At 48.0% G+C, this 27,392-nt stretch overlaps 1 protein-coding gene across 1 annotated transcript; it reads left to right on the top strand.

The window, feature by feature from the left end:
- On the top strand, positions 1–26,899 carry LOC119433240 (midnolin-like). Its single transcript, XM_037700387.2, has 5 exons — positions 1–340; positions 16,899–16,986; positions 18,127–18,183; positions 19,388–19,558; positions 22,718–26,899. The coding sequence occupies exons 1-5, from the start codon at positions 168–170 to the stop codon at positions 23,261–23,263; spliced, it is 1,035 nt and encodes a 344-aa protein (XP_037556315.1). The 5' UTR covers positions 1–167; the 3' UTR covers positions 23,264–26,899.
- Positions 26,900–27,392: the final 493 nt, after the last annotated feature.

Below are 27,392 nucleotides of genomic sequence, written 5' to 3'. Positions count from 1 at the left end.
CGCGGCCGAGGAAGCGCGCGCGGCGGAAGCAACGACGAGGAGATAAAAAATACACTCGAGCGTGGGCAGCATCGGGCCAACGCAGGCGCGGCCGAAGAGCAGGTGCCGCGCTGGAGCCCGTCGTTGCCGGCACTTCTTGGAGCGAGCGGGCGGGGAGCACGACGGCCATGATGTCGACCGAAAACGGCGAGCCCCGCATCACCATCAGCGTGCACACCACGACCGGGGGTCGCATGCAGCTCCAGCTGCAACCGCAGTGCACCGTCGCCGCGCTCAAGAAGACGCTCTCGGCACGACTGCGGCTCGCCAAGGACCGGATGGTGCTGCTACACCGCAACAGGTCAGTCGCTCCCGATAACGCGGCGATCTCGGTTGTTTCGTGCTTATCACCTCGGATATTCCCCTTTTATGCTTCGTTGACGCGCGTAGCGTCACGCTTGGGGGACTCGTGTTTGATGCGTTGACGTGCCACAAGTGCGGGAATGGAGTTGGGAGCGTGTGCTACCCTGTCCACCGTGCCGTTTTCGACGAAGGGCAACGCGATTTGACGTGGTCTTCGTGGCGGAGGAACCAGGCTGGATATCCGCCTCGAACGCACTGCTACGACGCACGTATCCGTGCCGCTTGCAACAAAGGGCGCCCCGTTGCCCGTCGTCGCCCACGCGTGAACGAATAGCTCGGCGACACCGAATAGCACAGGAGCCCACGCACGCGCGTCCGCTGGCATGCGAGCTCTCCCCAGTGCTTTCCACGCTACCGTTGCGGCGTTTGTTTGCGCTAGTTGGCGCCGAGCTCTGATATCGAAGTGGATCAGTGGCCCCTGACGATCGGCGCTTCCTGCCTGTAACGTCACCGACGTCTGCTGCGCGTGTTCGAGTGGGAGTCCCGAAACGGATCTCGGGTGCGGTATTTCTCATGGCCTTCTCGACCAATTCAGCAGCTTCGGTATTTGAATGCACGGAACACGCGTAGGCCGTGTGCGAGCGACGTCGGGAACCGAGCTGTCGAGGTATTTTCGTAACGCACGCTTCTCCTTTCCTAATGCATCCTGTGCAGGCCCTCGCATACACGGAGTGGACGGTGTTACTCTCAAGCACGTCGCAAGGCAGCGACTCGTGCCTTGTCTTCGCCTGTTCCTAACACCCCCGGGCGGTTTCGCGTTCCGTGCTGTGCACCGCAGTGCTTGACCGCGAGTGGGCGTTCGTGAACTTCTTGAAAGCACTGCAATGTGAATACAGCGCCAGCCTCTTTTCATCGAGCCAACGTCGGTGCACAAAACGGAAGCGTGCGTATCGCCGCCGGGGGTTGGTTCGCTGGCTTCGTGCGAACGAACGCCCACGACGGCCTCGGCGGAGGTTTTGCCTTCCCAGAAATCTCACGCTCCGCCGCTCTGTGGGTGGGTGGGTGGCTCGCGGCAACCTCCCCTTCGAACACGGCCTCCTCCCCCGCTTACGCACGTGCATGCGTGCAGCGCAGCGTCCGCCAAGTTACCTTCGCCGGCCCGAATGAAGGCCTGCGAGCGTGAATTGCAGGAATCGCGCGACGCCAGCGTCGACAGCGCTGCACGGGTTTAGCGGCGTACACGGCTCCTTGCCTGCGGGCCGTGGCGGTTCGTGCTAGAGCGCGGGGACACCCACGCTTGCAGGGAGAGGAAAAAAAAAAAAAAAAAAAGCGCGCGTTGGTCTGCCGAAGCCAAAGTGCGCATTCTCCCCTGCGGCAACTTGGCCTTGTCTGTGCACACTTTTCCGTTCCCTCCAGTTGCACTTTTTACGCAATACTCGCTCGAAGTGAACGCGCTGTGAACGTGTCTCCTTGCGATCTTTGAATACGGGCAAGGTGAAGTAAATGTGCCGTGGCTTCTGCGCTTGCAATATGGATTTCGCAAAGCCGACTTCGCTTGGTTCGCCGTGTCGTCTGCTAGCGGATTCCGTGTATCTTGTGTCTGCTAGCGCGTTCCCTGTATCTGTGTTTCACTTTATTTCTTTTTCTTACGTTCGCCCCATGATCTTTCGAATGGTTCCGGCTTTTCGGAAGCCATTGCTTTAAGCACTTCTGTTTTTCTTGAAGTCTGCAAACATGGTGAACGCACCAAGCGCTGCAGGGCGGCTTCAAAGTTGCGGCGCCTTCTAAACGTCAGAGTAGCGTCACTGCGCATAGTTCGTCGACAGAAAACATTCCATGGCTGTAAACACGGACTGCCGGTGGTAATCGACGGTAGCCTTTAATAAATGTTGTTCGCCTATAGTTTTTCTTGTGATGTTGACATCCTGCATACTTTCATGTTCAGCTCGAAGAAAAACGAAGCGTTCATATGGGACGAGCTTTATATTTTGGTGTGCGTTCAAGAAGCTCGAGTTGACGAAATGTTTCGATGACCGTCTACCGTGCGGTGTCCTTCCCGACCCATATGGAATCGAAGAAAGTTAAGAGTTGGCCTTCAATTAATGGATCAACAATACAGCGACCAAACGCCAAGGAACGTACAATGGAATATAATATGTGCAGCTTTTGCGCGTGTTCTCGCTTCATTGCCTGAGTGAGGGGGCCGAAACACCCCATTTCTGTCGCGCGTATTCCAGTGGGTTGCCACTGTTGGTGTACTTGTGACCCTGTGAAAAGAAAGAAAAAGATGCTAGCCAATCGTGATACTAAGCGGTTCGTTTGAGAAAGGAAAGGTTGGCGAAAAGTCCCCCGAAAAATGCGGGGGACTTTTCCTTGCTCCCTCGCCACTGTGTTGCGTCCCGCCATTTCTTTGTGTTTCCCGTTCGTGGGATGCAGGGCACCGCTGATCGGAACCGTGGGATGACGGGTCACGAGGCCACCGCGTCCTTCGCGGGGCCCAGACCCCGGGGCTGACGCACGCGCGTCGCTAGGCAGCGGCCGGGGATACGGCGGCGCTGGCGTCGGTGTCGTCGTCTGGCGGACTGCGTGGGCGGCCGCCCTCGGTTTTTTTTCACCGGCGCTAGCAGACGACGAAATTGTCTTGCTCGTGGCAATGTTCCCATCTGCCGTGCCGTGCAAGTTTCGCGATTAGAAAGTTCAGCGAATGCGTCGACTGTTGTCGCTTCTAAATGTTATTACCTAAGACATTACCTAACCTAACCTGCATTACCTAACGCCATCGCGGTGGCGTTCTGCTGCCACAATCCGATGGGGCCGGAAAACAAAAACCTTCACGTGCAGTGTTTTGGCTGCGTGTGAAAGATCCCCGGGCAATCACAATTAATCCAGAGCCCCCACTATACGATGTGCCTCACATGCCAATGTGGGGCACAGCATTTGAGTCTTTAAAACACCACAGTTATTTAATCACGTCCGTTTTGAAGGCTTGAACTATTACGTCTGATGGGAAGCTCGATCGACCTTCCCTGTGGCATTCAAGCCTCATTTCAGTGCTAAAGGGCTGCAACGTGACTCGGATAGTGTTTGTCATCGATTTTTCCCCTTTCATAACGTTTATCGTTCATGCCGCTTCCTGTTACCTTTCCACTTTCCTGTTTGCGGGAGTTGCTTCGTTTCCTGGTAACTTAACCTGGCTTATGAACCTTGTTTATTTCAGATCCGAATGTGAGAATGTTCTTTTTTAACCTTATTGTGATGTTTCTCGTTCACGGAAGTGCAAACAGCGCGTCTCGTGGTGATAAGCTCGGGCAGGCGCCGAAACGTAAAAAAAAAACAAAAAAAAAAAAAGGGGGGGGGGGGGGGCATGCGAAAACAAGTTTGTTGAGCCCAGAAAGTCGGTAGTCACTTCCTTATCGAGTGCTCTCCGTTATCTGTTCGTCGCCCTTTCAGAAGTACGAGAGGTCACGCCGATGCACTCCAATCCGACCGCGCGCGCTGCATGCAACGCATCATAGACCCTTCCTTTATTTATTTTGTAGAACGTACCATGCATTGCTAGTTTTTTTTTTTCTTTTCTGGCGAGAAACTATATAGTAGTAGTAGTAAGTGGTCGTTTTATATATACATGGAAGAACGGAGGTTACTGCTGACCTCACTGTAATATCACCCATCTCAAAAGTCCCAGCACTGCCGAAGGTACGAAGCGCGTCATATCCTTGCGCAGCGGAATATAGTTCCGGACGTAACTGTATGAGTATCGAGAGGATTAGTTTTTGTTTTTCTTCTTTGTACACGATACGTTAGAGTGATACGTGCCATGTTAGGACCTGTGCGCTCGCACTTCATATACCGCGAATTACTGTGGCGGTGAGCAGACGATGCAGCGCAGATGAACACATCTCGAGAGGCATTCGGCCTATCCTATTGGCTAAGGAGTCCCGCAGCTCGGTAGAAAAAACGGCTCACGCTTAGTGCGAGCGAATAGGCTTCGCAGATGCGAGACGAATTCTGTTCTGTGTTCTGAACGAGTTCTGTGTGACGTTTTAGCGAGTTTCGAATACTTCAGTTTTGGCACAGTTCCTGCGCCAAAACGCTGCAGATACGGCGCGCTGTGTGTGTGTGTGTGTGTGTGTGTGTGTGTGTGTGTGTGTGCTCCTGTCCCTCCCGTGTTCCGCGATGTAAGTGCGACAAAATGCAGTCGAACCTACATATAACGAATTATTGTGTATAACGAACAGGCAGTAAAATCCCCTTGAAAATTTTTCCATAACAATTATATTTTATGTATCGAATTACCTACATATCGAACTTTTTTTTGTGATCCCCTTAAGATTCGATATATCCGGGTTCGACTGTACTTAGAAATTCGTGGCGTTACACTGACGCCCCGGCGCTGAGGCATCTGCGCTAAGCTCATAAAGGGGGCAAGTTCGAACTTCGTTTCTCTAGTAATAATCATTTTTCCGCCTGGTTAATGACCGTAAGATTACTTTGACAGTCCAAACTGCTTTATACCGCAGTCACGAGCTCGCTTTTTTTTCAGTGACCATTGAAACCAGAGGTCATTGCTATGCGCGTGCCTGTTTGGCTCCTTTGAGCGAGCCTGCAAAAGGGGGGGGGGGGGGGGGGGGGATGGGGGGGGAGCCAAGGGGCGGCTCCTTTGAGCGAGCCTGCAAAAGGGGGGGGGGGGGGGGGGGGGGGAGCCAATGGGGCTCGCGAGTTTCGGTGACCTTTTAATTTCAACGGTCATTCAAAGTGAGCGTGCGGCTGCGGTATTTAAGTGCGCAGCAGAGCACGGGCTTTGTGGAGCCCGATATTCATATGTGTAGCCATTATCAGATATATGGCATGAAAAAGGGGTGCTGAAAGCCTATAACCACCAAGTCTTATGTCGCTATGAACTCGTGGGCTTACCGACAGAAAGAGCCGACTAAACCAATCTCGCATAACACCCCCCCCCCCCCCCCCCTTTTTTTTTTGTCTACAAAAGAACGCGAAGAGGCGCACCAAAGAACGCAAAATGCATACAAAAGAACATGAGAGCAAGGCCTGTGGCTTGCTCTCGACGCTTGGGTGCGCTATTTCTCAAACTCCCTAGTATTTTTTTTTGTAGGCAACTTTGTTCATGGGTTCCGAGATCGGCGGGCGCGCCGTCGTCCGATCTCTGAGGCCTTGCTCTGTGGTTTCCCTGACCCGTGAGCTTCCAGCAGTCCGTCCCCTTTACCCCTCGTGCGGCATCCTTCTCTTTCCCTTCTTCCCTTCCATTCCCCAGTTGGCGACCGTTAAACGGGTCGCGACCTCGGGAAGGGGCGGGGGGAGTTCACTGGAAAAAGGTCGCGCAACTGAGCATCGCAAGGCCGCCTGGAGTCGTTTTTTGCTTTCTTTCCTCCCTTATATCCCAGCATGCTTATTTCGCTATCCCGCATTTTGCGAAGGGCCGCATGCTTCGACGCGAGAAGGCACAGAAGAAACGTCGTCGTTGCACTCTGGCCTTTCGGGGAGAATAGCGCGCTCCGCCGTGTATAGCTGGGGGAAACGGAAAAAAAAAAAATGGAGAAAGATACAAGCTCCAGTGAGTCGTCGTTCGCTTTTTCTTTATAGGCGCCCCCCTGTCCGCTTGCGCGAGCGCGCACTTATTTGGACCGCTGACCTTTCTGCCCGCTCGGCTCGCTCAGTGTTCTGTGCACGCGAGAGGACGGTGTATTGCGGGGCGACCATTCTCCCCCTTGCACTCCTTCTTCGCCGTTTCTTTCTTTCTTTCTTTTTTTTTTTTTTTTGTGCGCGCGGCGCATCAGTGGCTTCCGAAACCTCTGGCTCGCGTCGCTGCCCGTTCGCCGCGTTTCTGTTCTCGAGAGGCGTGTATTCAGCACCGCGCGGCGTCGGTCGGGTTCGGCAGCCGCGTGTGGAAATTTCTTTCGAGTGCAGTGGTTGAGCAACGGTGACGCTTTTAAGCCTTCCTTACTTGGCAATTGTGTGCGCTCGGAAACGGATCAGTCGCTTGTTCAACTCGTAACGCTCCCGTTTAGGCAGGGAAGAAATGTGACGTTAAGGAGAGAGAGAGAGAGAGAGAGAGAGAAAAGAAAATGGTTGCCTAGAATAGAACGATATTGAATTTTCTAACTGGGTATTCTATACCACTTTATAAACCATGGGCTGCTTGTTGCTTTCGTTTTCTGTTTTTTTTTTTCTTACATGTGTTTATCGCGGCAAGTAATTGCCATACGCAAGTGTAACAGCTTTCCCTCTTTTTTATGGAATAATGAATAAATAAGGCAATGTTGGCACTAACAGATGGTCCTGCGGTTAGTCCTTTTTCACCTGAGTAACGTGAAAATGTGTCGCATGTCACATACTGTCGCAAAGGTAAAAAAAAAAAAGAATGTTATAAAATTGCATTGCGCAAGTCTTTAAATTCAAAGCACGAAATGTCACCGTAGAGAAATACAGCTTAAAATGTCACATAGTAGATGTACTGTTTATAGATACACAAAATGTCACAAGACAAAGGTGCACAAATTGTCATACATACATCAGTGAAACCTCGATATAACGAATTATCGGATATAACGAAGTAAATGTAAAACTTTTCTCGCCAATATTAGTGTAGCGAACATACGCTTCTAGCGAATATCGGATGTAACGAATGTATTTTCGCGTCAGATACGGCTTCGTTATAACGAGATTCAACTGTATGTACATTACATACAAATGCAATGTCATTCGCTCCTGGCAAAAAAAAAAAACAAAAAAAAAAGAGCGATTACATCATCCGATAAGCGTTCACACTGGTGCACGTAGGCACACAAGAGGCTTCATCATCTATAGACGCTGATCATATTTCCAGGCATCTCTCTAAGGTGGATATACCTGGCACTTAGAAGGTTAGCAAGGGTTCTCACAAGAACTGAAAGCTAGGCGAGTTGGTTATCAATCATTTATTAATCATGGTAAAACTGCAGAAAGAACGCATAAAGAACGGACACGCGTGTAGTTTACAAAGAAGCGCTGGCACCTCACGAATATGGCGTGTAGTAGTCCTCCCTAAAATCACTGACATTTGTCAACATGGCATGCGTGTTCTGTATTCGGCGTTACGGTTCTCACACACGCGTTTTCCACACGCAGTTGATTGCAATAAAGAAAAAAAAAATACAACGGTAAGTGATATCACAAGACGTTGAAGAGTGAGTGCGCAGTATCGAAGTCTTTCTTTTAGAGTTCACTCGAGGAGTTCACCGAGACACGTCTGCTACACGCACAACACTCAGCATGCGGTCGTGAGCCGGCGGGCGTCCACCCAACATGGCATGGAAGTCACTCGTTGGAAAATGCCGTGAATTCGCGCCGCCAACGTGGGTCTCCGAGAAGTTGCGCGTGCGCAGTCATCGCTTCCTAGGAGGCGTTGGCGCAGTCGGCGTGCGAAATGTGAATGACCGGTAGCTTAGTTCCATGACCTCCTAGATTTGCGCTCGCCGGCTGGTTTTCACGCGCAAATCTCTGAGGCCGTGTTAGTTCGCACGTGTTGGGCGAGCAGCGAATGTTTGGGGTCGTTCGCACTTCGCGTCGCGCGATGGATATGTGCGCACGCGCGGCGTCTGCGAGTTCCGCGTTTACGGGGGAATTTGCGACAGTATATCCGGCGAGTGGCTCTGCCGCCATGCGTTTCGTCGGCGAGCTGAGTGCGTTGTAAGTGACCTTATACACCCCAATTATATGCTGCAATTAGGCTGTAATTATGCATTTAAATTACGCTGCAATACCGTTGATACCGCCCTCTGCGTCGCTCACAAATTAAGGTATGGCGAAAAAAAAGTAAGATAAGTGAAGCAAGTTACCTTGTCGTTATTCCGTGCTCAGAAATTTTGGAGTGCATGAGCATTCGCTGCACTAACCCCGAAGAACAATTTTGCGATGTCCTTATTTTACATACAGTTAAGTTTTACCTTTAATACTGATTTAGCGAGAGAACTTTGAGCAAACCTCTGGGACTCAAGCCTCAAAAAAAAAAAAAAAAAAAAAAAAAATAACGCGTTACCGCCAACGTCTATTTGCCCGCATAATCATCGAACCACCTCTACTTTGCTTCAACTGGAGTACGCAGCACCTTGGAACAAAACATTATGTACGTTTGACGCATTTATTGACAGTCCATCGTAATTAGAGGCCGAAGGCGGTTATCTTCGAGGGGGGGTCAGACGCTGTTGACGTCACCGCGGCGCGGTCGCGTCGCCTGACGGCCAGCAGTTGCGTCACAGGTACACCGGCGCGGCCAGTGTGTTACGTCACGCTGCCGTCTTGTTTACGGCGTTCAGCCTGCCCGCGAGATGAGCGGCGAGGGAAACGGTGAGCCCGCGGACGAAAAGCGGGCGCGCGATTTTGGTGGAAGGTCGCCGCGGTGACGTTTTGTGACGTAGGAATGGCGTCCTTTCCCGCATGAAGCGACCGGTATTATCCGCAGCTTCGGGGCGCGTAGCAAGCAAGCGAGCTTGCTTGCTTGTCGTTTGTATCTTGGCCACTCTTCGGCATTTCAAACTCTCCGCCCGGGGTATGCCGTGTGGGAGTCTCTTTATACGCACGGGTTAGAGGAGCGAGTAGTGTATACCTTTCGTAAGCACCTGGCGCGACTGATGCGAAGTTGTATTTTACTTTCTTTTTTTTTTTTTTCCTTTCCCGCGCGTCTAGACTTACGGAACGACAGGAAGCTAGGGCTCAGAGGAGTATAGTGACATTTTTGTTTTTTGTTTGTTTACGTCAACGCAGCAGACAAAAGGACCAAACGTGCGCGGCGCTTCTATACCATTTGCTTGCTGTGCCGATATGCGATCGAAGTGCAGCATACTAACTAGCCCTAACTGCCAGCTTGTTTAAACCGCATTTACCGCAGTCGCTTAATATATTTATTTTGTCTGGTAACGATTTTTTTTTTTATGGGAAAGCTTCGTATGCCGCCCAAATTAGCCGCGACGCGGCGCAGGGTAGCGAGCGGACGCCCCTGAATTAACTGAGACCGCGCAGTCGACTGTGACATTTTACGATTTTTCCTAAAATGTCACTTTTTTGTGAGACTTATCTTAATTCTTGTTATCGCGGTTAGGGTGCAGCACTTGCGCCCGTTCCAAAGGGTGTGACGTCACAGCACATCAACAGCACTTAGCCGCCGATCAGGGCAGGCTATAATCTTGCACGCGCGAGCAAGCTGTGTAAGCTTTACTACATGCAGTGTTGCAAGAGTGCGAATCGCATATAGGAAGCTTCGTGGTGGAAAGGACCGTATAAGAAAGGTTAAAAAAAAAAAAAAAGCTTGGTGGCCCCCGCCGCCACCCCGTTTCAAAGGTGACGCTGGCAGTATATGAATCCATCCGTCGACGTGGTACTTGCCGAGCGCCGTGTCGATATTAGTTTTAGATTAGGGGACGCAAGCGGCTTGCGCGCACGCAAGAACTAGGGGCCACGGTACATGCGCATGCGCAGTCAAAGGAGTCTGCGCATGCGCAAATGAGTCGGGAGTCTGCACTTTATTCCCACGCAGGCGTTCTTAAAGCGAGAAGCTTTGCTAGGTGAACCCTCCCGGACTTAGCTGATCGCGGCTGCCGGTCCTGTCTTGCTACCTAAATACAGTCGAACCTGGATATATCGAATCTGAAGGGAACAACAAGAAAGTTCGATATATAGGTAATTCGATATATGAAATAAAAAAAATGCATACAGATATTGTCAAGGGGATTTTACTGCTGTTCGCTATACACAATAATTCGTTATATGTGGTATCGATATATCCGGGTTCGACTATATCACCATGCAGCGCAACAAATGTACACTTTCAAGTGTGTAGTTCCTTTATTACGGTAGGGTGAAAATCTGGGCGAGTTGCATTCTGTGAATCAGCGCCGAAAACGACGGCAACGCGCGTGCACAGGCACACCGACACAGGATGCGCGTTTCACCTTTATTAAAGCGAAGCTTTCAATACCTTTTTCTTTTCAGTCGAACCCGGATATATCGAACCTGGATATAACGAATTATTGTGTATATATACAATAGCTGTAAAATCCCCTTGAAAGCTTATGCGTAAATTCTTTTTTTCTTCTTTCTGGGGTTTTACCTGCCAAAACCAGTTCTGACTATGAGGCACGCCGTAGTGGAGGGCTCCGGATTATTTAATATATATCGAACTTCTTTGTAATCCCCTTCAGGTGCGATATATCCGGTTCGACTGTAGTATACTGGGCTGATGCCGGAGATGGCGTGATGGAATACATGATTTTCTCCAAAGCACGGTGGCACAAGTATGTGTATGATCAAAAACCACTTTCATAAATTTCTGCATGCATCGACCGTATATTCGCGGTTTAAATACGTTACGTAATTACGTTAGTTAATTTTTAGGATTGAAAACGATGTGCCACATCCAGTGTACGAAGTAGGGTCCTCAGGAGGATGCGAGTTCAGCGACGAAGAAGCGTGACGGAGCCGATGTTCGCGGATGTGAGGCGCAAAAAACACCGAGGACCGAATTCGTAAAGCATTTCGCGCGCAACATCATTGACCAACCGCCTTAGCTAATATGTCCCAGCATCAGGATTGGCTGGAATTAGCTCGTATACGAACGATTCTAGCGTGAGAGGTTAAAGTTCGTCATTAGTTTGCTGCGGCGCGGGCACGGGGGAGGTGCTGCCTTGAATCCTGCTAGCGGTGCGATTGTTTGAACGTTTGTCTGTTTCGGCACGTTTTCTTTCGGGCCGCTTCTACCGCGACGCGTGTGTTGTAGGCCAGGCAGAGTGTGGGCGGGCGGCTGCTCGATGACGTCAATGCTCACCCCCGTGGCCGCCCACTCGTAGCCGGCATCGATTCCTTCCTCCTTGCCCCCCCCCCCCCCCCCCGTCTCGCCCTCCCTCTCTCGGCGGTACAAGGTCCCGTTTCTCGGCCGGAGGGGGCGGCGGCGGATTGAAGAGTCCCTACTTACCCACGAGTGCGCGGTGCGTCTGGTGTGGGCGGCCATGTTGTGAGACGCGCTTCACGTTTTGGCGGAAACTTCGGCTGGAGTTATCACCATGGAGGAGAGGTAAAAAAAAAAAAAATACTATGCTCGCCACAACTTTCCGTGGCAATGGAGGGAAAAGGTGCAGGGGCGGAGCTTGTCAATTATTCCGGCAGCGTTTGTACAGCGCTTTTTGGTTTCTTGGAGCAGACGCTGGAAGCAGCGTATTTCGCATTTGGCCAAACGCGGAGGAAAAAAGGCGGGAAAAATAAGCCAAATTTAGAGCTCACTATGATATTGTCTTACTTCGTTGCTGTATGTGACATAGTTTCACACTATAAGTTGTATGTGAGATGTTTGGCTTCTTTCCCCACGTTTAAACTAAAGCGGATGAGAATGTGGAACTTTTTACGCGGGACCACTCTTACTTCCGCGGTTTCCCTTCGTAGTTTTCCCCTTCGTCGGCAAGGGAACCTCTTCTGACCTTGCCCCCTTTTCTCTCCGGGACTTGTCTGCGCGTTGACTCTTGGGAAGTAGGCCCTCCAGTGGACTGCCGGATCTTTCGAGGCATTGTTTGGTTCGCGGTAGCCCTTAGTGACGCCCTCGTCATTATCGACTATCGTCACCCGCTCAACTATATCCCGTAATCTCCAGAAATTACCGTTGGCATATCACGGGGTGAAGTGAATATTTACCATGAGCCTTTTCTTTATATTTTTGTGGCTAGACTTCAAAATAGTCACGTAACGCTACCTACTAGTATCTTTTTTTTGTTTTTCTTCCCCTTTTCCCATGCTTGGGAGTGTGACGTCAGGTAGCTAGCCTCGCCAAATGCCAAGGCTTACTCTGCCTCTGCTTTCTTCTTCTTATATACAATATATTTTTGACGCCTATCTGCGCGTCGGTCCATGAGAAATAGGCCCTGCAAAAGATTGTCGGCCCTTTCGGGGCATTGTTCTCTTGGTAGTACCCTTTAGTGACGCCATTCCGCTCTCTGCTCTTCTCTCCCCCATAGGCTCCGTGCGTTCGGCGGCAGGAAAGTAATGCTTGCCTATTGTCTAGTACACTCACTATCACGCGGTGCGGGCGTATTTCACATGAGCCTTTTCCTTTGTATTTTTGACTACGCTTCAAAATTATCAGCTATGCTGGTTGTTTCATTTAACGACAGCGTTGATGAAGCGAAGTCCTGTATTTCGAAACGATATTTTGTAACCAGGGAAGTATGCATGCCACTTTCACATTTTCTAAGGCGTGGAAGATGGATACTTATTGAACAACGATAATAATAACAATAATGATAAATGTACCTTGAATAAGAACTGAGCCATGACTACCGCATATAGTGGTGCTGAATGATGTTTTGATGCGTATCGTTTAGTTGTGCTATATATCGTGTTAGAATACAAAGAGCGAGATGACTGGATACAGAGAAAAATCATTGCACAATTAGGCTCTTGATGGTTTCTGTGAGGCCGTGCGAAATTTACCGCATCACTCCAGTAACGGCATTGTACCAAGTGTTTTTAAGTTGAAAGATCTTTTCTTAAAAATCTTCTGTCGCATATATAGCAGAAATCTACGCTTTGATCTAGATTACTCGAGGAGGCAAACATCAGTTACTCGATAAATCTAAACATTTAAATGAATAACCAAGTTTAGTAACCATCATTTTAGCTAATTACTTTAACGCACATATTGCAATTTCCGAATTGAAGCGAGTGATTTATTAGGCGCATTGGAACGAACTTTGGAATTTGCACCAGTTTAGAAAATTGCCTTTATTCATCCCATACAGCAAAATTCGTGAAATTGACATAAGCTGTGTCAAAATTGCGGTAAACATGCGCTGTTGTTCCCTTTACTTTTTTTTAAACAAAAATACCTTTTTATGCACTGAAGCTACAAAAAGTAAATTGTTGCACACTTTAGCGCCGCATATCTCGAAAAATGTCATGTCACTCTCAGAATTCGTTCCAAGTGAATATGACTTGCGAACTCGCCGGCTGCAGTGCTGCGCTCATTATGCAAATTATGGAATCTACGGTGATTCAGCACATCTGCCAAGAAACTAAATGCGCTGTCAAACGCAATCAGACTACTTAGCGCAGTAGGACATGTGCACAAGCTCCGTTCCCTTCACTGCCACCCTTCTCCGATAACGGCAGCCGAGGGGCCGCGTCTCATTTACATCACTAGCCCCGCCTCCTACTTCCGGTGTTCTTTGTGCGTTCCTCATTGGATGATTCCTAGAAGTCACGTGCCATGAGCGGTGACGTTGCAGCGAGTGCGTCTGGCGCAGAGGCGTTTATGCCTGTGAACGTGATTGTCCGACAGGAAGCGAGGTTTTCCCTAGAGAGGCTTTGTTTTGAAATTTCGGCTATTTTTGGCGACCGTGCAGCAGTTTGATACTCGATTTTTTGCGGAAGAGATCGCCAGCGCGTATTGTTTCCTGGCTAGGTTTCAAAACTGACAGCGATGCTTGCACACAAGAAAACTGAGAGCGATGCTTGCACACAAGATAATGTGTGCAAGCATCGCTACACCTATCTGGTGTACCTATCTGTCTATCAGGTGTGCAGACACCAGAATGCTTGCACACGAGGTAGAGGGGTGCAAACATTCGAAACTTTCAAATATTCGTAAATACGAATACGAAAAAGTTCATGCATATTTCATAACGTCAATTGTGCGCAATTAAAATTAAAAGTGGAGCAAAAGTACGGTAAATTTCATCCTCGCATAAAACATGAGGACTATATGTGTAGTGGAATAGGCTACGTCGCTCAAAGGGCCATGTTTTCCCGTCTGAACAGCGATCATTTGCACTCTCTGAGGAGTACAGTGCATGCAAATAAACGTAGTCCTTCCTAATGCTCAATTTGGGCTTTTATTACACACTTCCTAAAGGTGTGCAATGCAATGACAGAAACTTGCTAGCGTTATGAATGCTTATAGGATGTGAACACCCTTTCGTATTAATTGCGAAAGTGACTGTCCATTATTTGAAAGCCATTCGAAAAGTATTCGTTATTCGATTCTCTTGTGACACTATTCGATCCGGCCTCAAAGTTTACTGCTAACACAGAACCAGACGAAGGATCCTCCATTGCCTGCCTCTGGTCGCGTGACCCCTACTGAAGGCCACACGGAGGTGGGTGGAGGCCATACGAGCACTAGCTTTCGCTACAGTGCGCGGATTTGGCGCGACAGAGTGTAACGTATGCTCGCATACGGTTGTTTTCGCCGCACCGTTTATATACCGATGGACGGCTACCTGTAATCGTTGCGTACTTCGCGACTGCGCGCGCGCGCACACACACACACGCACACACACAATTGAATACCTCTACAACGAAATTACCTGTAGAACGAAGGAATAATTCCGTCCCCATTCTGTTGCGAGCTTTGCGGTGCGTGACCTTTACAGCGAAGTGACCTGTATAACGAATGACTTCGGAGTGCCCAAGCACTTTATTTGTAATAAATAAAATAGCATGTAAACAAATGCATTTCATGTACCGATTGCCGCTTGAGATGCAGGCAGCACACTGCGAGCTGAGCAGCAAACTGCCACGGTAAATGGAGTACGTAAAAGCTTGCTGGTTTCAGCGTGCGCGTCGCGCGCTGGTTGCCGGCTTGATTTTTTTAATTGCGAGCGCTCTAACGGATTCCGGAGCCCCTCTCGGAATGACGTCAGCCGACGCACTCGTGGACGCTTCTTGAACTTGTCGGCGCTGCGCCGACCTGACCTTAGCGCAGGGTTCGGCGACAGAGCGCCCCCCCCCCCCCCCCCCTTTTTTTTTTTCTCTCTGGTGGCGGGAAAGAGTGCGAACGCGCGCCACGCGAAGGAAAGAAGCGCGCGGGAGGACGAGTGGGTGGCCCCGCGAGAAGTGGAAGAAAAAAAAATAAATTGAAGAAACTTGCGCCTCGTGCGGAGCCAGTGGCGCTCAGGCCCTGACCCGTCTACCCTCTGCTTGCTAGCTGTGGCGCACGCTTCGACCATTGACGTCAGCGTTGACGTCACGCCGGGGTGGATCGATAGCCCAAGGTCCGTGCCCGGGTTCCCCAGCCGCCGATCGTGTTTCCCTCTCTCACTCGCTGAGCGTTCGTTCTCCTGTATGTACATCGCCTCTGCATTCCCCTCCTCCATATCCCATTTACTTCACCTGGGCGCGGGCACAATGTCGTGGGTGTTTGTAAACTTTTTCCTCGAGAGCTTTGCGGGGAGGGGTGGGAGGGAGAGATTGCGCTGTTTAACTGTCACTCACTTCCGACTCGATCCAGAGAACAGCTTGGGTACGAGGAATGAACTCGGGTGGGTCGGCCGAAATAAGCGTGTCTGGTTGAAGGCAAACGCCCAGTAGTGACGCCTACAGGCTACAGCCCCCAACGAGGACGGGGCCGTTGGCAGCATTCTGCAAAGGGCGCATGTAGGAGAATGGGTGCAAGGACCGTGACGTCCGACCCACGAACACCTCTAGCTTCTGCCGATGGTGTTCCCAGATATCTTGGGTGGCAGCCATTTTTATGTCGGCATATTGCAGGCAGCAAACCTGTGGTGTGGGAAACACTGGCCGGGTAAAAAAAAAAAATTACTGGCCTTGTAAAACAAAAATACATTAAAAGTTTATCAGACTAGTTTATTTTAGCTTGTCTTTCTGTATCGTCTTTGCCATTTGGCAGGAACGTCCACTAGATAGCTATCCTGCAGCTCTAATTGCAGTTCGTGAAACACCAAAAGGCATGCGAGTACGGGAAACAGTGTGAGCAGCCGTGTCGTCTCCTAGTGTGGCATTCCAGGTTGGAGGAATATTCTATCCTCAGTGGCTCAGTCCACAATGGCACCCGTGCGGTGGCAACAGTAGCTGGAATCGTAATTTTATGCATGTGAATTGCACCCATCGTTGTGGGGCAGTGGCAGTGTGCTGCTCAGCACGATTCCCAGCTGTGTTAAGCGCATTCCATTGGGGGTTCAGTGCAAAAACACTCGTGTACTTAGGTGCACGTTACAGAATCCAGGTGATCAAACCCAGGGTTGTCGGGGAGCCCACTGCTGTGGCTGAGGGGCTCTGGCATTGGGCTACCAAGTGTGAGGTTACCGGTTTGATCATTGGTCACGGAATGCAAGAATGCTCATGCACCGAGCATCAGGTGTTCATAAAAGAACCCCGGGTGGTCAAAGTAGGTTCCAAAGCTCTTATGTTGCCTTGTGAGGGTCAGTGCAATGAATAATGAGAGCCAGGAAAGTAACTATAGCATTTAATGGCCCAAAACTGTACAGGGGGTAGTTCAGTTTTGGGCCATTAGGGGTAGTTCAGTCAAGGCTGCTTGAACTCGGATGTGTGCCCAAAGGGTGGACACAAGAGTACTCTTGCATCTCGCCTCTGTGACTGTAACTATAGCAGATGATGGATTAGTTGTTTAGTAACTGCTGTGCTGGAACAATCCAATCATGCAGGAATCACTTTTCGAACTCTCCAAAAGGGGGAATATTTCTTGCAATGAACATCATTGCTGTGTCACAGTTAAAGCTTTGGTAGATTGACCGTGCTGTTTTGTCTTGTCTACTACGCAGGCAACTAAAAGAGGGCACACTGGATTCCAACAACGTGCGCGACGGAGAACGGCTTACACTGCTGCCTAGTGTGGAAACTGGTCTACAGGTGAGTCATTCACAACGAGGCATTCATATATTATAAGGAGTGTTCCTTCAATGGCATAGCTTTTCATTGTCATTCGTACATTATGACTTTTTTTTTTTTTCCTGTGACATTTTTCAGCGGACTATAACTGTTAAGTTATTGGTTGGCACCTGCTGTAGTTGAAGTTTATGTCATGTTTTGTGCAGCGAGTTGGAAAGTAGACGGCTTGGTGTTTGCTCACGGTGTCAGTATGTTGTCATGTAGCAGGTTTGTTTCATCGTTTTGCTCAATAATTTTGCATTGGGCATATCTTTCAAGTGGCTGGATCGGTGCTTTCCAATTACGGTACGCACGAAATAGTTGTTCTCATATCTGACATTGCTGTAGAGTTCTCACGTGGAGTCCAAATTCTGGAAGTTTGACAACTCACTGAAGAGATGGAAATTGTTAATTCATTCTACCGCTCTACACTTTTTGTGATCCTAAAGATGCAAGAAATGTTGTGAAACTGATTTTTCAATATACCAAATTAATTGGTGCCTAAAGGAGATAATGCTGGGCTGTGATGAGGGTTCCCAAACAGGTATGTGGTGTGATGTTCTGGAGAAGGCTTTCACAAACATCGTATTTTCATGTTGTAACCTATTATTGCAGTGAATGTAAAAACAAAATGACCCAGCAAAAGTAGCTTTGAGGGCTGTTTCCTGTGGCAATCAAAGAGAAATCTATGGAGACGAAGTGCATGCATGACTGCATTTCAGAATATAGTACCACAGTTTCATTTGGATTTGTTTAAGCTGGAGGACAGAAAACAACCATTTTGTTTACTAACGCACTTTAAAATAAGATCTAAAGTACACCAGCCAGTGTTAAGTTGATATCTTTTTTGCTCTTTGACATTTTGGCAAGTGTGAAACCATTGTGAATAGCAAGCCATGCTGATTTGGTATCTGCTCTGAGAAATTGAAAGAGAAGTGCTATCAAATTGTTGAACTACTTAACGAAGTAACATGTGCAGAAGATGCTCTGCCCCCATAGCCTATCCTGTATTACCACAGGATATTGTTTGCTTGTAAAGAATCTTTGCAGTCTCACGTTGTTCTTTAGTAACAATGTACCACTATTTGCTAAATTCCTCTTGATGTGTTCTTAACCCAACAGGCCATCAAGCCTGAACAGAGCGTCATGCAAGCCTTGGAATCGTTGACTGATGCACAGGTGGGTCGCATGGCGTTAAACGTGCTGCACAACTGGAGTTACTTTGCAGTTTGACAACAAAAGCAAAAGTGTCACTCTGTACCGCTGCTTATTACCAGCGTTGATAATTTAGCACACCTTAATGACAAATTTGCCTTTCTAGTCTTAGCGACCTTTTAGTGGCGCAAATAGCCAGTAAATTGTCCTGGTAAAGTTCCTCAAGGGAGTGTGACGAAGTTCAAATGAGGGCCTGGCACTAATTTTATCCCAAGGGGTATACAAGCCCCTCCATTTGTCGCTACCTTTAAAGACGTAATGGCAAGCTTGTTAATAAGTATATGCCATCAGCACAAGTGGCAGTGCATTTTTTTTTAGTCTATGTTACTCATGTCACTTAATATGTGCACTAGAAGAACAAGTTTATTTGACAGTCTAAATAACATAACCGATAGCAGATTAAAATCCTACTTAAAATTTTTATAGGGCTCGAAAGTATTCGGAAATGCTTCATCCACTTTCCAGTTTAAAAGAATTTACCTAATTTAGAGAAGCATTCATGCAGGCAGTTAAAGTTTGTCTTGGCACTGGTTATTGGCCTTTTTAGTGTGTAATACAAGTAGCATCTTCCCTGAAGTGCGCATGGCATTTTGCACCTCCACTGTGCTTTCCTTGTTCACCTTACTACCGATATTGTAACCATGAACAACGACCATTTTCACGATGGAGTCGCTAACATTGTATTTGCAGGAATATTGTAAATGTACCTTTAAGCTGTGGCACTAATTTTGCTGTTCATCTGTTCTGACTGGTACTTGATTTTTAATTACACAAACAGTACCTGCTCCCCTTTTTAATTCCTCTGGGGCCTGCAGTTAACTGAAATAAACAAATGAATGTAAATATGGAGCTCACAAAACAGTATACATTCGGACCCCACTATAACAGTCGCATCCAAAGCCAAAAATACCTCCGTTATATCTGATATTCGTTTGAAGCATATATTTGTTACACGCTGATATTGACAGGAAGCATTTAAAATTTACTTTTTTATCACCGATGGTTAGTTTTATTTGTTTGTTATACGGAGGATCGGCTGTATTCTAACAGAGCAGAGCTTCCTGAAGTAGGTGGACTGTACACAAGACGCATGCATGTGATATCGGAGCAGTGACGTGGTGGTGCGGAGTTTTGGTTTGTTAACGCTTTTCCTGCTTGCACTGTGTAGGTGGAGAACTTCCTGTGTGGACGTGCCCCGTTGCACCTGACAATGCGCCTGGGGGACCACGTCATGTTTGTCCAGCTGCAACTGTGCCCGCCAGTTGAGACGCCACCGGCCACACCCACCTCGCCCAACTGCCCTGCTCCTCCTGCTGCCACACCGCCCCCTCCAGAGGCGGTGGGTGCCCCATTTTGTTGAAACTCGGAGAGGGCGGCCTGCAAACTGCAGATAAACTCGGATTGCTGCGCTTGAGTTACTGTTTCAGTGTTGCATTCGCACCTCGTACAGTAAATTCAAGGATTTGGAAGAGTAACGACAGAAAATGTTTGTCTCCGTCGGATAGCTGTCGGCCCAGTAATTAAGCAATAGAGCACTCGGTTCCCTGAGAGTACAACAAATAATTCCTTGTGTTGGCTTCATATGTGGCCAGTTCAATACGCGTGCCAAGTGCGACATGACCTCGGACGCGAGAAGGGCCATTAGTGTCACCGAAACCTGATGTGTGGCAGTCTCGTAATACTAGCAGGGGTGGGACTCCTGCACCAATTGTACCATTTTGATACAAACGCGTATTCCTGTGCCAAACTGCGCCAAACACAGACAATTGACCGAAATTGTGCCACGCTGCACCATAACGGCTTCGGCATATGTACTCCGGTAGTGGCCGTGAACAGTGAGCTGATTCATTCTCCGAAAAAGAGTGCAGTGGTGCACATTGGTGCCTTGTGCATGACGGAAGACGGCGCACTTCTTCCCCGCTTTCCTTCCTTGCACACGCACGATTGATCCGCCATCGTCAGCTCGCCCTCTGATGCTTTAACTTGCACATACAGCATACGGCGCACGGCGACGATGTTATCGCCCCTAGACTTTATACAGATCATCACAGCGACGAATACGGCACAAATGCGCCTGGCGTGTCCATATAATTGCTATCGCAATAAAAACAGATTGAAATAGTTTTACATTATACCAGCTCGGGGTTTATTGCGGCTGTCTGGGTCTGCGGTGACATATGGTGACCCGGAAATTTTGTTGCTGTGTCGATTGGACCGCACAATTTGAGAACATTTTCCTCTGTCATCATGAGCGTCGGCGCGGGAATATATAGTTCGATTGTAGTGCCATCGACGTTTTTGGCTTTACAGGAAAGCATGCCCCGTGCCGCCGCTCGACCCACTCTTCCATATTCTAGTATGCTATAGCTACTACATAGTGCACTTCTGCTATGCGCTACGTGTTGGGTTATTCTGTGTTCCATCGTGGTTTCGAAGTGCGCTACCATATGCCATTATTACTCCAAAATTAAGATTGGCCTGCTCCAAACTCCTTCAAAATGCGATTTTATTTGCTTCAAATTGCTCTAAATGAAGTTTAGTCTGCTCCAAGCTGCTCCAAAATGCAATTTTGTCTGCTCCAAGCTGCTCCAAAATGCAATTTTGTCTGCTCCAAGCTGCTCCAAAATGCAATTTTGTCTGCTCCAAGCTGCTCCAAAATGCAATTTTGTCTGCTCCAAGCTGCTCCAAAATGCAATTTTGTCTGCTCCAAGCTGCTCCAAAATGCAATTTTGTCTGCTCCAAGCTGCTCCAAAATGCAATTTTGTCTGCTCCAAGCTGCTCCAAAATGCAATTTTGTCTGCTCCAAGCTGCTCCAAAATGCAATTTTGTCTGCTCCAAGCTGCTCCAAAACGCAATTTTACTTGCTCCAAAAATTGCTCCAAAATGACTTTGGCCAGTCCCACCTCTGTACTGACACCACTGTTGTGTGCACACATGGTATGGCCGTGCTGCCAAAAGCAGAATTCATTCGGCACTCAACAAGACAAGATGAGACAGCAAGGGATGCGCAAGAGAGGAGCCCAGCATGCCTAGTACATGATTTGTTTTGGCTAACCGCATACTTGCATAGTCATCGTAGATGAGTTATGACCATATTTTTTTTATTTGCCATGTGGCAAGGGGAAGCTGCAATTGAAGGGTGGCTAATTGATATCGATGATGTAAACTGGGCATGGTAGCAGCGTAAGCTGGTTGAAGCAGCAAATGCCCCTTCAAAAAGATGTCCTCACCCAGCAAGCAATGGGGAGACGGAAAGGCATTGGGGCACCCTGCTTTTGACATGTTATGTTTCACATGTAATGAAGGAACACTACTATGTATTCTGGCGTATTCAGTATAGTAACTGCTGGTTCAGTCGAGCCAAGCTAGCAAGCCTACAGCAACTAGTAACAAGTTCTTTTGTGACCGCGCTGTTTAACGCACTAGACAACTGATACTGGATCCATGTGGTGGCAGCGTGTACGTGTGCACACTTGCATGTTGCTGCCACATGGGTCCAGCATCTGTTTAGTGCATTAACACCCTTGCAAGCAACTTTTATTGCCTGCTATTACAAGCTTTTGTTGCCTATAATTGTCCGGCAGCCTTTATTCATGCCAACCCCACCCTTGCTGTTTACACCATCAAGGGTTGCAATGAAGTGAGGGAAGCACTGGACAGTAAAAGGGGGCGAAGAAAATTGCTATCTTTCAGATAGCAGAGTGCAGTGGACCTCTGTTCGAAGATTCCAGGGGATACAGATTTAGTGCAAGCACTGATTATACTTTCACCTATCTTCCGCGACAGCAAGATGATGGTCAAAATACAGGCTGACTTGGTGACATCAGGGATGCACTTTGCAAGCTTTTTTGGATACTTGTGGAATACTTTTCAAAGTGAAGCATTCTTCGCCTCTTCCTTCGACTTTTCCGCTGCTGCTGCTACTGTCGCTGCCCTTGCACGCCAAGTTGGGGGGTGGTTCATATACATGGCAGGAGCGCAGCAGAGAGGAATGGCGACATGAGAAACTCGTTTAGACCTTTCCATCGCGTCGCCACAGTGCCCTCTGGAGCTCCCTGGGCATTGCCACAATACTCTCGACTGCTGTAATTATCTGTGACCCCTCACAAAAGCATTGCAGAAGCTGCAGCGGTTAGAAGTGTATGAACGTGAAAGTCCTGAGGGGACGTAGATAGAATGGTGGAGAGGAGGTAGCGAGAGGAGACAGAGAATGGGTAGAACCGGAGCAGTCACTAAATGAGTGAATAACAGCCTTGCTACTCTACACTCGTGGGCGTAGACTCTCAGTATTCAGACTTTTGGGTGGTACTTACCGCATCTGAATAATTGGTCAACAGCTGTTATACTATTGGTATGCCTATGCCTACTTTTAGATGCCCCTTCGTACCAGGTGCAATGCAGTCAAGTTTAATAAGATAGGTAGAGTGGTTAGGACAGATAGATGTCCTCTAGCATATTGATGGCCATAACCAAAGGTTTTCATACTTTGTGTGAACAGGCACCTGGCAGTGGAGCTGTCATCGACCAGCTGCGCCACTTGGGTCAGGGCGTCTACTCTGGCAGCTTTTCGGGCACCCTGGGTCCCGAGCTCCAAGATGGCGAGGGCCGACCTCGTCGCCATGTTGCCACTATCCTGCACATTCTTCGCGACCTACTTGGTGCCAGCCAGGGCTGGCGCGGTCCTCTCACTCCAACGAGCGCCTCAGCTGCGTCGACACAATCACCCACGGCTCCTTCTGCAGCTGCCAGCGATAATGGCACCACTTTAGGTGTTGCCGGTGCCCAACACCTTTCCCCTTCCTCCTCTACTGCTTCGGGCAGCGGCAGTGAAGTGATGGGTGGGGATGCGACGCCTCCGACGTCGCCGCGCGTCAGAGATGCGACAAGCCTGCATCAGGAAGAGCATCGGGTGCTGAGGGGAAAGTTGGACCAAATCAGAGCGACGCTTCGCGAAAGGCGGAGGGCCAGGCGGAGGGCATCACCATATCCGACGCCCGCCAGCTCGCCACCGGCGGCATCGTCGGACGAACCAGTCCTGGTGTGAAGATGTGTCCTCACTGCAGCGAGGATTTGAGGAAACTTCCTTCCCACACCGGCCCAGCCTGACTGAAATTCTCTCCCACCAACACCCTTGCCTGGTGGACAGTGATGATGTGGGCATTTTGGAGCAAGTGATGAAGTGATTTGGGTGCAGCGATTTTGGATCGCATGGGAAGCGCTGTTTGTCCTTGCCAGTCCCAGAAATGTCCCGTCAGCAGGAATTGAGACGTGTACACTGTTCATTACTGTAATGCATGATTGCTTGCACCTGTTGCAATTTCATCATGACATGCCTGCTTTTAAAATGTGCATATGCCTCTTGGGTGTGTCAGTGTGTGTGCTTTGAAAGTTGAGTTTACCATCAGGCCGTCCTGCTTCAGACTAGCTTGTTGATCATGCTATGCAGAATTTAGGATGGCATTCGTTTGAGAACCATCCAAGCAAAATGTGACGCACACTACTGGCGACAGGAGAGGCAGCAAGCAGCATAACCATGATGTTTTGACGGCAGGGCAAGGAAAAATGCACAGAGGAGAGTGGGTGGGGAGAGCCATCAATTCGCTTGCGCGGTCTGTTCTGCAACCAAAGCAGGCCAACATTTTAGCGCTTTCTCCCTGAAGTGACTGGTTGCCTGAAAATGTATGCGTCAACAAATTGTTGCGCTTGCTTGTTGCAAAATGTGACAGGCCAGTACTTTTAGTGGAGGAAGTGCATTATGGTGACTACAGATGGAATAATAGGTGACTTGCAGAAAACATGTTTGCACTGACCCTTTGAGCTAGTAGGAGTTGCACATTTTTGTATGTACAAAATACTTGAAAGTTGATGCAAATGTTGATGCAATCATTCTCTTCATTTGTAGGGCACTTATACAGTGAGTTTTATGGACGTAATGTGTTCCTACAGTATTGTTTTGTTACAATGCAGCCTTAAAGCTAGCAGCTTTTCATGGTATCAATATATAGGTTGTAGCAAAAAAAAAAAAGCAAGACACACACCTTAAAACTAATCAGTCTTATTGAGCTTTTAGTTTGCATTGGGTTTTAGCTGTTCAGTTACTTGCACAGTATTAGGTGCAGTAGCACTGGCCAGTAGGCTAGCGTTATTGCACGTATGACTTTACAGGTTATCTATGTGCACTCCTGTGATGGCAGGTATTTCTATAGGGCAGTGCCTTGGAAGACTGCAAGCAGCCTCCTGTTTTGGTTGTGCAACAGACGGCATGTTCGAGATGCAAGCACGTTGAACCAAAGTTTGCAGGGCTGTGGTGTCGCACGAACAAACTACTGCTCCAAGGGAACAGATGGCTTTGTTGATACCTGCTTGCAAGCATCACGACCCATTGAGAGCTCTATTTTTGTCTCAGTATTAGAATCTTGTCTCCCTTTACACATTTTTTGTTTTTTTTCTTGAAATGTACACTTGAGTATACTGTTATGGCTTCATTGTTCATTTTTTTGCCTTCACACTTACGAGAACCGCACCGTACCTACCCGCAAATCCAGTCAGTTTCCAGTTGTGGTTAGCATCAAAGGAAGACGAGATTGTCTAGAACCATTGCAGAGTCTTGTAGAGTATTAGCATGCATGGTACTTTACCAAGTTCACTATCTCTTCAAATTTGAACTCCGTCATAGCTTGGTGATTGTGCTGTCACTTCCACTGAGCTGTGGGCTTTGGGTCTAACTTCATGTGCTATGTACATTATGTAAGTGGCTCCAGTGGGAAGCATACGGGAAGTGGTTGTGTTCTGCGCATACAGCTGTCGGGATGCACAGTCAGCTGTCCTGAACTCGAATCGCAGTGTGTAGCTGAACAAATCATTGCTGCAACAAAAATGTATGCGGCGACTACAGACTACCGGTGTAACTCTGTGCGAGAGCATGGGAAGCCGATTTGACAGGGCTTTCAGTAGTCCTAGATACGACTTCAATTTCTCTTTGGTGTGCTCGGGCTTGCGCTTGGCTGGGTGCCGCAGAATGGACGTTACTTCGGTGTTCTACTCTTTTTCTAATCTGAATTTAGTAAGGGATCATGCAATCGAATCTTGTTAAGTCACACTTGACACCAAAATACCTTTGTTACGACGGACATTCGGTATAAGCATACACGCTTATATCTGGCGGTAAAGTGTGCAAATTTTAGATTTACCTCGTTTATCCGATAATCATATCCATGTGTTATATCTTCGTTCGGCTGTACTTTTCCCTGCAGTTGCTGTCAACTCTGCAGTTGCTGCAAATTGCTGACCCATATAAAGTAATATGTTAGTCTTGTTAATCTGGAACATATTTAACTGCCACACCTTGCAGTATTTTCACAAAAAAAGTCCACTTGCAGTATTTTAACGGTAAGAAGTAAGAATTATTCAATGAAAAGGTTTTTTGTTCCTGATTAATATTTTCAGATTGCTGCTACATGCAGAATAAGCCAAGTGTTATTTCCTGTGTGGCATGCAAAACACACAAATGCTATTGATGCGATAAGGACAGCAAGATGTCTGTTATGACGGGGTTCAATTACAAGTATTTTTTTTTTGCCACTTTTCGACTACACTGCTTTCTTGAGTATTACACACTTGATAAAAAAGAAATATTAAACTGTATTTGTGCACTGATATCCCATTTCTGGCCACTGCTGGCACCTTTCAGAGCTGTGTGTATATTTTGTCAGAAAGGCCATGAATGTTTTCATTTGTCATCCTTGCTACCTCAGTATTTTTTGGTTTATGAGCTTAGCTGCAGTGCCATGCACATATCCACATCTTGGCAAAGAAGGCACTGTAGTGGTGTGTCAAGATTGCACAACCGAAGGCTTGTTGCAGATCACAATACATCATATTTCAACAGCCTCAATGAATGAACCCACTATTCAAAATTCGTTTCTAATTGTAACTGAAATTGGTCAACATATGACCAATGTGTAAACAGTGTGCAAAGTAAGTTACTATGAAGTTACAGCTTGCAAGGGACCTGCGAAGTGTTGCACATTTCGATAAAGTCGCATCCGAGACAAATGCATTTCAGATATGCAATTTTCTTTATAAGCGTGTGTTCGTTACATGCTGATATTGACAAGAAAGATTAAAAATTAACCTAGTCATATTAATTCGGTGTATCAGTGTTCATTATGTTGAGGTTCGACGTATTAGTGATGCCATTTTCCAGGACTTTCATTTGAGTATTTTGGGTAACCTGTTACTGGCTGAGGATTCAGCAGCTCATAACTGCCGGTCGCAGTCACCACGTTTTTCAAAGGCAGTTTATATATATATATTTGGCAAGTTCAGCCCACTCTATAAATCGTCTTGCAAACACTGTCCAAATCCTATGTAACAGTGGTGCCAGGTGGTTGGCCTTTGCCTATGTGGTGATGTGTGTGGCACTTGAGCATATGTAGGATGCCAGTGATACTGGAATGTTGCAGCAGTTGGCAATATCAACAACGATCACATGCAAACCCCACGAATGTACAGCCTGTGTTGTTCTTTCTTGGCAATGGTCGACCAGTATTCTGTTTTGTGTTCTCTCGTTTCACCCCGTTGCAATCTGCAAGCACACGCATCACTCCACAGATTTCCTGTCATATTTTGGGAGTTTTCCAATAGCAAATAAATGAACGTACGCCTGGTCAACAACTTGCATCGTTTGTTGCCTCTTATTTTCAACTGTGGACATCGTTATCCTTTCAGTAAATTGCACATCACTTGTATGCGTGCCGCACGGGCACGAACGACGTTAACTGCTCAGTGCCTTTTTAATGCCATTTGCGCGGTGCCCCGCAGACATACTTGTAATAATGGCATTAAAAGGTAACGCCATGTGCAGCATAGTGCATCCCAACTCATTCTGTTGTCGAATATGAAGTTTTTCGCGAAGCAGTTTGTTGTAGAGAAACGAGATGGCGCTTTCGGCGACGCGCCGCACGTGGCCTCGGCGACAGCGCACGAATACGAAACCATTACCGCCTCCACCTTGCTCCTGTGCGATCAGCTGTCGGGACTGCAACTGAGTTTTCGCTAGTCAACGCACTTTGCTCCTATCATGCTGGATTGAATCATGTGGATTGCAGACGTGTGCAGTAGTTGGCTGCAAACATAGTGAGTGGCATATTAAGGAATGGAATGAATCTGCG

Source organism: Dermacentor silvarum, chromosome 11, assembly GCF_013339745.2.
Source record: "Dermacentor silvarum isolate Dsil-2018 chromosome 11, BIME_Dsil_1.4, whole genome shotgun sequence".
Lineage (NCBI taxonomy): Eukaryota > Metazoa > Arthropoda > Arachnida > Ixodida > Ixodidae > Dermacentor > Dermacentor silvarum.
Note: the sequence above shows the minus strand (reverse complement) of the source record. Positions and strands in the feature narration are given on the sequence as shown.